This window comes from Manihot esculenta, chromosome 18 (assembly GCF_001659605.2).
Source record: "Manihot esculenta cultivar AM560-2 chromosome 18, M.esculenta_v8, whole genome shotgun sequence".
In the NCBI taxonomy this organism is placed as follows: domain Eukaryota; kingdom Viridiplantae; phylum Streptophyta; class Magnoliopsida; order Malpighiales; family Euphorbiaceae; genus Manihot; species Manihot esculenta.
The window spans coordinates 12,007,456-12,016,773 of record NC_035178.2 but is presented as its reverse complement, the minus strand read 5'-3'; the positions used below and the strand labels follow the sequence as shown (position 1 = coordinate 12,016,773).

At 31.1% G+C, this 9,318-nt stretch overlaps 1 protein-coding gene across 1 annotated transcript in view; it reads right to left on the bottom strand.

The window, feature by feature from the left end:
* Positions 1-640: 640 nt before the first annotated feature.
* LOC110606744 (bifunctional aspartokinase/homoserine dehydrogenase 1, chloroplastic) overlaps positions 641-9,318 on the bottom strand; it is a 31,390-nt gene continuing 22,712 nt past the window's right edge. Inside the window, exons 13-18 of the mRNA XM_021745717.2 lie at positions 6,728-6,953; positions 2,194-2,339; positions 1,909-2,044; positions 1,406-1,489; positions 1,224-1,316; positions 641-1,092 (exon numbers count right to left, since the gene is read on the bottom strand). Of these exons, the coding sequence (XP_021601409.1) occupies positions 847-1,092; positions 1,224-1,316; positions 1,406-1,489; positions 1,909-2,044; positions 2,194-2,339; positions 6,728-6,953 (931 nt within the window). The 3' untranslated portion in view covers positions 641-846. The remainder of the gene's footprint in view (positions 1,093-1,223; positions 1,317-1,405; positions 1,490-1,908; positions 2,045-2,193; positions 2,340-6,727; positions 6,954-9,318) is intronic.

The following is a 9,318-nucleotide window of genomic DNA, read 5'->3' as shown; positions in this document are numbered from 1 at the left end:
TTTTATTTTTATAAATTAAAGCTACTGCTCGATATGTCAGAGAAGACATCAAGCAATGTGCAGCAAATTGGTAGTGCAATTTGCAAGAAGGATTTTTGGTTGACACTTGCTAATCAAGTATTGCATATTTGGAAGTTAAAAGGGAATATGAGCTCCAGATATTGAATGCAATTCAAAGCTTGTTATTGAACTCAGAGGGAGTATATTTGAGTGCAATACATCTAACAATTTTAAGAGTTACAAGCCTTCAACAAGATAACGAAACTGAAGATTTAATAAATTTCATATCGATTTGAAATAGAAATAATGTGCTTCAAGAGCCTCATTGAGCTAACTTTTATGGTTGGTAAGATAGGGGTAATGTGCCCTAAGAGTCTCCTTTGAGCTAACTTTTATAATAAGATAGAAGTAATGTGCTTTAAGAGCCTCTGATCTAAATTTAGCACAGTATCAAACTTTCCCTACCGATATTGGCTTCCTATAAGATATTTCACGTTCCAATTTAATTCCAATTTAATTCTAAGCATGAAGAGATATATTGAATCACACATGATTTAAAGTAAAGTGTCTCTTATAAAAGTCTTAAGACACTATGACCAAAATTTAATTATAAAAGTTTTAGACACTACGACCAAAATTTAAAAAGGCTGAAATGGTTATATAATTACTCTAGCCCCTAAAGCTGTTCAAGCAATTGAAACAATTATATTTAAAAGGCATATACTAGCATACAAAACTACAGCTCAGACAATTCCGTGACCGCGCTGACAATAGCAAAAACTCAAGCCCAGATAAACAAAGGAAAAAAATATGCAAGTTGGATCCGCAGATACAAAACTAAGGTTCTTATGATGGGGCGCCCAGATATGAAGCCAGCCGTAATATGTCACTGAATATTCCCCCAGCTGTCACCTGAGCCCCAGCACCAGGTCCGCGAACTATTAATGGCTGCTCCTTGTACCTTGTAGTAGTGAAAGCTATGATGTTATCAGAACCTGAGAGCTGTGAAAATGGATGATCTTTCTTATACCTTCGCAACTCAACACGCCCTTCTTGCTTTACCACATCTACCACCCCGACATATCTCAAGACCTTTAGACCACATGGGTGAAAACGGATTTAGAATATTTAAACTAATTCAAAATAAACTTGCTAAATAGAAGTTGCCAATCAGAATTCCAATACTCCAAAAATATTTGAGACTTGCAGAAGCATGCACTTACATCCCCTGCGTCCTCAGCTTCTTTTCTTTCCTTTGCCAAGTCTTGGTCAAATTGTGGCAACTGCTTCATAAATTCTTCAGCAGATGCACTGGCCTGAAGCAATAATCAAGACTCTCATGTCAAAGGAAAACTAGTATAACAAGTCCATTATATGATTGAGATGAAAGAAAGAAGAATCCTACTCTCAATGGTTCAGGCACAAGACTTTGAACAGGGATATCAGAAAGTTCCAACTTCAAACCAGATTCTCGGGCAAGAATAATCACCTGTATGTGCAATTGCATTCAGCGAAGGAAAATGGAGTAAGATCAGTACAGAAGAAATTAGGTTGTACAGAACCATCTTGCCTAATTCTATCACAGTATGCCTTTGTATCAACTACATTATGGTTGCTAGTAAAATCAGCCATTAAATAGCTCCTAACCATCAAATCCAATAAAAATCAGCATGGTAGGGAATAAAGATGTACAAGTGCTGGCAATTTTATAACATTTGACAAACAAGTCAAACTCAGCTAAACTCTAGCTCAATCACCCGTCAATGAGAAGGTCCACACTGAAAAATTCCCAGTAAAATAACAAGAATGACATTGAAATACTCTTGAACAGATGTAAGCAATCAGTGACAAGCTGGTGTGAACTTACGAAAACATAATCAATTCCATAATATTTCAGTTAGATAGCACCTTTCTTGCAACATCTGTTCCAGATAGATCGTCTCTTGGATCTGGTTCAGTATAGCCAGCCTGCTTTGCCTGTGCCACCACCTCACTAAACGACTCTGCGCCTATGAAATTGTTGAAAATGTAACTCAAAGTACCACTGCAACAACAAAATGTGGGAAGACACTAGTAAGTTGCAAACTGAGGAATTGCATAATGTATGATAATTTAAGAAAAAAATGTCTACCTGTTATTTATAGTGGCCCTCAAGCTAGTTTTCTGGCCACCAAACAAGCAAACAGGACTTACCTGAAAATTCCTTCAATTTGCAATATTTTATCTCCAGTTTCAAGGAGACCCCGTAGAGTGCTAATTATTGGAAGACCAGCTCCAACAGTTGCTTCATAAAAATAATGCGTATAGGATTGACGTTGAAGAGCTCTCAGCTTTAAATACTGCATTTACACAGAAAAATAACATTGCAAACCACAATACAAGGCTCTACACAGAGATGAAATGACAAGAAAGAAAATTGCAACAGTTATTCTAACAAAATATATCAAAACATCTAGGGACAGATGCTGGATGGGATTGATGAGGGGCATCTACAAAAATATTGCCTATCTAGCCCATCTTCCTTTCTTTTTTCTCCTTCTCCTGCATTCCTAACTTTTTAGGGTTAAATTTATTACTAAAATTACTTATTTATTTATATTTTTCTATTTGTTATTAATTTATTATTATTAGTTTAATCTTTATAAAACTTCAATTTTAGTATTCTTTTTTATATAAAATTTAGAAATAAATTTATATATTAGATCAAATGTTAATTTCCATTAGAAAACTATTTTTAATATCAGCATTTGATTTGCAATTACATGCAAAAATTTTATTTTGAACTTTGAAGTCAACTTTCCAATGAAAATTAGCATTTTCGCATACAATTTAAATTTATTTAAATAAACTACAGTTTAATAAAACTGAAATTTATAATGATTAGAAAAATTATAAACTTGTAACGAATTTTTATTAATAAATTATAAAATAAAAAATTTATTATAAGTAAAACAATTTTACTAAAAAGAAAATTATCAATTAAGTTGGTCATAAGAAATTAAGAATGTAAGAAAGGAAGAAACAAAAGGGAGATGGGTAAATGGTAACTTCCTTTTTGTAAGAGGAACAAAATGGTAATTTCTCTCCTTCTTAATTGAAAACCATCACAAGTTAGATAAAGTTTGTTAAAATGAAAGTTGTACAATATCATTGACAAAAATTGAAGTTGAAACAAATGAAATAAGCCTCCTAAGTTGCAGACTACATGTTAAATTAACCCTTATAGGAGCAATGGTTAAAAGTGTAACAATTGAGAGTGTAGAAAATGCTACAAGAGTAACATTTAAGTGTCTTACACAAGTTGAACAAAGAACAAGGAGAAATGTTATATATATATTTTTTAATTAACTATATTTAAATATGATAATATAACTTATGTTTAATTAACTATTAGCTAATTTTTAAGACTCCATATTTAAAGAAAAAAAAAAAAAGAAGAAAGATTTGCTACTATTTATTAGTTACATATTAGTATAATTTACACATACGGTTCATCAATTTAGGGGTTGTATACTTCATTTTGTAACATAAAACCTCTTCAACATCTATTTAAGCAACATAAAAGTTCATTTCACCCACTTACAGTAATAGGTTTCTAGGTTAATTTGCTGATTATGACAGTCATTAAATTAAAAGAAAATATATATTCTCTCTCGTCTCTAATATTTAATTACTTTTGTAACATTTAAACAAAAAATAAACAAATATTTGATTGATTTAAAAAAATTAAAAATATTAAATATTAGAGATGAGAGAATATATATATATATATATATATTAATTTAATAAGTGCTATAGTCAACAAATTAATTTAGAAATCTGTCATTGTAGGTGAAATGGAATTTTATGTTAGACGTTGAATGGTTTTATATTATAAAATGAAGTTTGCATATTACAACTCCTAATTTGGTGTACAGTCTGTCTAAATTACCCTTCAATATTAGTTATTAATTTTAATTTACAATAAATGCTACAATTAAATAAATAGTTTTTTCTCTAACACCCTTTCCTCCCCTTTGATATAGTGGGGAGCAAGTTAACAAAATTACACTACAAGCGGTCCAATTCCAATCATTAGCCTCCTTAATTGCTACCCCCTTAAAATAATTAGACCAACCAAATAAGATATGATGGTGTTAATTGTTAATCCCCTTTGACCAATTACCACACTATAGGTAGGATAAAGTACTATTTGTTTATCCTTTTCCTTCCATAATGAGCAAGAGTGCACAATCCTTGTAGACACAATACTAATTTTACATTTGGCAGGACGTAATGGGGCTTTTTCAAAAATAGAGGGATTTGATAAAAATAAATCCCAAATCTGGGTTTAGGAAATTTTATTTCTCAACCCAAGGGAAAAGTCACTTTACTGCAAAGGCTATCGCATCTCATATATGTGGTAACTTCAAAAAATTATTAAAAAAATATATATAAAAAATTAACAAAGATGATGGGTAAGCATGTAGGTAAGACAATTTTTTTTTTAACTTTTAATTTATTATTAATTAAATTAAATAATATAATTATTTTGAAATGAGAGTAAATAAAAAGAAGTTTATTAAAAATATAATATTTTATTTTTTTATAAAATAATTAATATTACTTTTTTATTTTTGAGTTGTGTCAAAATTAACACTCTATTTTAAAATTCAATAGTTTAGTCCTATATTTTTACTCTATCAAATTAAAAAGTCAGTATATCCAATTTTCTATCAATTGCCACATAAATTAACAAAATACCCTTAAAGATATATTACTTTTTCATCATTGTATTAGGTTAAAAATTAACATGTGCATCTCTCAATTTCTTAAAGATAAATATTTTCGCACGTGTATTTGAATTTTATCAACTTAAAAAGTATATTATTTTTAAATATGGATAGCACTTTTTCTGAGCATATAAGCTAAATTGTTTAGCTTTAGAAATAAAAGGACATGTGTTAATTTTGACATAACTCGGAAACAAAAAAGTAATTTACCCCTTACAAAACAGGAAACCCTAAAATGTATATTCTCTCCATAATTTACATGTGCTTGTAGCTGTAAAGTGTCATTGGTCCTATGTGCCTTCTTTCTCACTCAAAAGCTTTTTACTTTCATTTAATATTTTTTGAAAAAAAAATTATATATTTGTGGCCAAAGAAATAGAAATGCATTATAAATAGTGATTTGTCAACTACTGCATCCATTATTTTATAATGAGTATTATTCAAAATTTACTTTTTTAAGTTTTTTTTTTCAAGAAAGGTGGCCCATTGATTAGCCATTGGTTTTGCATGACATTTATTAGATCAGCCACAACTGAAAATTTAGTTAAAAAAAATTATGTTGTTATTAATAATTATATTATTATTATTAATAATAATATTTATTATTCATTAAATTAATAGTAAAATATTAAAATAATTATATTATTATTAAATATTTAGTTTAATAATTTTTATTTACTTTCATTTTAAAATAATTACATTATTTGTTTTAATTAATGATAAATTAAAAAATTAAAAATAAAGTTGTCTTACCACATTAAGGACTTGCAGTAAGAGTTACCACATCTGACATGCGGTACTATTCATCTTTAGTAATTTTTTGTAATTTTTTAAAGTTACTGAACCACATCTCATAGATGCAATAGAGTAGCTTTTTTTGGGTTCTATTTTAGTCAAATCCGTTACTTTTGCAAAAAGAACCTGACGTAATCGCAGTCAACTTCTCTATTGAATTTTCAATAAAGAGTTTGATTGCAATACATTGCATTACAGCCTACCATATGTTGCTAAGTGGTTTTCCTCATCATTCTAGTTGTAGTCTTGTCAGCATAGTGCAACTATATCAGTAGCTACATCCTTTTTTTACCTTTTTTTCTAGTCTTCTCTATTTAAATTGGCTAGGTTGCATCCATCCTCAACCTTTAGAAATGATCGAAACTCAGGATCCTAAAACACATTGTTAATATGTTTACCATGTTCTTCTATCGTTTGATATGGTGTTTCCCTGTTTCCATTTAAATGCAAGATGCAAGATTTGAGAAGCAGAAAATCAGTGGCGGAAAATTACGGGGTAAATGAAAAATGAGTGTGGTTAATGTCAGCAGCCATAGAATGTAAAATGGAATTTCACTAGTGAATACTGAATAATGAGTAGTAGGGATGATAAACCAAAACAGGCAGGATAAAATATGTACACCAAGTCAACAGGGAGTCCAGGCGTACGAAATCTATGGTTTATTCACAAAAGAAGAGGTTAGAGTTACAAAATTGAAGAGTATCTTTGTGAAGAAGAGTCATGGTAAGGAAGAACAGTCAAGCCCACGAGGGAGCAGAAAAGCAGCACTCATCAGTATTAATTTAACTACAATATTCATAATATCATTTCCATTATTCCATAATTGAGGGGATATGTTTACTCGCTAGATATCACGGTCAATAATGAAGAAAAATGCCTCTACCCACAATTTTTGTCTAATTCAATCAAAGATTCTTATGAAATAAGAAGCAGCGACTTCATTTAAGTCCCCAAACACTAGGTCTACTTCAAAGCATATTTTACTTCTAACTGGAATAACATTTTTTTTATAGTTTCATTGTTTTCTCTCTCTTCCCCTTTCTTTTTGAATGCCATTATTTTGATTAGTTTTGGATAACTAAAACCTAAAAAATACACTTTTTATTCTTGATGTTCCATGCTTTTACTAATTAACATTGCCAAGGTGCAATCATGTTACCTGATCAAGTGGTCCTGAATTTGCCTTTTTGTTTGGAGTAATCACATGAATTCCTTTTCGTAACCAATCATAGTAACAGCTTGCGACATTAGAGTCTGCTGTGCAATCTACAAAAACAGTATTGGGAATAAAATGATTTCCATGCACGTGTTGTGTGAATTTCTCCATGTCAGCCACTTCACCAGCCTCCATTATAAGTTCTCTCCATCTCGACAGGTCAATTCCACTACAACCAAAGGTAAAGGTGATTAAGAAACTTATGCAAATTCAAGTAACTGTAGCATGTTTACAGTTAACAAAACTCAACGTTTGATTGGTCACAACAAACAAAATAGTGTCTCTTTTGTTGATAACCAGATCCAAGAAGACAAATTTACGGCCTTCAATTATGTCACAAAAGCCTCAAAGGCACGAGATAATATAAACACAAGAGAATCAATCAAGAAGTTCTTGTTATTAGAACTAAGGGCTGCAATTACTCAAAACAGATTAGATTAACTGACCCATGGCAATCTCATGGGAAGGTTTGGGGATATGAGGTTACATAGACAGCGTGAAGGGTCTGGATATGAAAGAGATAACGCATGTCAGTTCTGCAACACATTTCACACAAATTATCCTGGCATATAATGTTTAATGCCATTTTTCAGAGTAGCTTCACATTTGAACTTCCACTGTTGAAAGAGTACTCAAACTGCTATCACAAGGATGCTTCTGCCATTAGCCTACTAATTAGCACATCCTTCAAGCCCCTCTCCTTGATCTTTATATAGCTAATATGGTCATGTGTGTATGTCCAATGAAACAAATGGTGATGCCTTCATCTGCTCAGAGTATCTGAAGTTATTCTTGAATTTAATTTATTGTTTCCCAAATATTAATAAAATTACAATGAGATAAAAGATTAAAGGTGGTAAGCTGGAAAAACAGAGCCAAGAGGATATCAATTAGCATATGACAGTTGTAAAAGACAAAACAACTTGTAGTTAACAAGAAGTTGGATTATTGGAAGAGAACCCTAGAGTCTTAAGGGTTTCAAGTTAAGTAGAACTAAAATAAAGTATATGCAACAATTTTAGCAGTGAAAGAAGTAATCGAAGTTGAGTTAGCTTAAATGGCATAAAGATCCCACAAAGCATACATTTCAAATAGCTAGGCTTCATTATGCCAAGAAAATAAGAAGGATGTTAATCATAAGACTAAAACAGGACAAGTGAAGTGGAAAAATGCAACAAGACTTTTATGTGATTGCAAAACACCAAACAGGTTGAAGGGGAAGTCTTACAAAATCAAAAATCCATCAGCTACAATGTATTGCAAAGAATGTCGGGGCAATCAAGAAAAAAAAACATATAACAATAGCATGGCAGAAATGACGATGATAAAATGGATGTGCCCAAATACAAGAACAGAACTCTAAATATAAATGCATATGTAAGATGGAGACATGTATTGACCATTGAGAAAAAGTCAAGACCAACAAATGCACCAACAGAAGATTGAGCTGAAGATGTAGGAGATTAAAGAGAGAAAGAGGGAGAGGAACATACCTAGGATAACATTGGGGAATGTAATGAACTTAATAAAGATGGGAGGTATGCAAAGACAATTTACTTAGTGAACTTACACATCCCTGACATCCATTGATTTCGTGAAAAGTTTTATCAATAGAAATGGTGGTTAAGTTCTGTTGGGGAAAGGGGATTGACGATGGCAGAAAATAGATGATAAAATTAATTATCTAAATTTGGACGATACTGAAATTAGATAACAAACCAAATAGCTAAAAAAATATAGCTAACTAAAATTAGCAAACTGAATTTTGAAACTGACGACTTTATTTAGAGATTGCAATATATCTGACAGTCTGATTTGCTATTCACTTCAGTACACTACAATAATGACTCAATGCCTTTTAAATAGGCATTACAAAGAAACTAATAAAACAGAAATTATTTAAAAGGCATTACAAAGAAACTAATAAAACAGAAATGAGAAAATACCGCCACTATTAAACGTGGTTTGACTCAATAACGGACAAAAAAATGAATCCTAAAAAATCTGAATAGAAAACAACTAACAAAGAATCAAACTACCGTTAACTATATGCTAATTTTAAATCAATCTTCAACACACCCCCTTGATTCAAAATTGCACATTCCAAATTGATTTCTGAAATAGACATGCTTATCTTGAGAAAGTGACTTTGTGAGAATATCTGCCACTTGATCATTTATATTACAATAATGAAATCACCCCCTGTGCCACAAGATCATGAATAAAGTGAACTCGAATGTCTATATGCTTTGTTCTTCCATGAAAAACTAGATTTTTAAATATTGCAATTACTACTTTATTGTTACAATAAATCTCAGTTGCTTCATCTTGTTCTTGCCATAAATCTGCAGGAATTCCTTTTAGCCAAATTCCTTGACATGTTGATGCAGTTACAGCTATATATTCTGCTTCTAATGAGGATAAGGTTCTTCTGTCCTCCAAACATCTAGCCCAATCACTACCACTGAAACCAAACAATCAAAAATCTGCAGTTTTTGTATACCATAACTCAAAATTAATAGTACCAACTACAT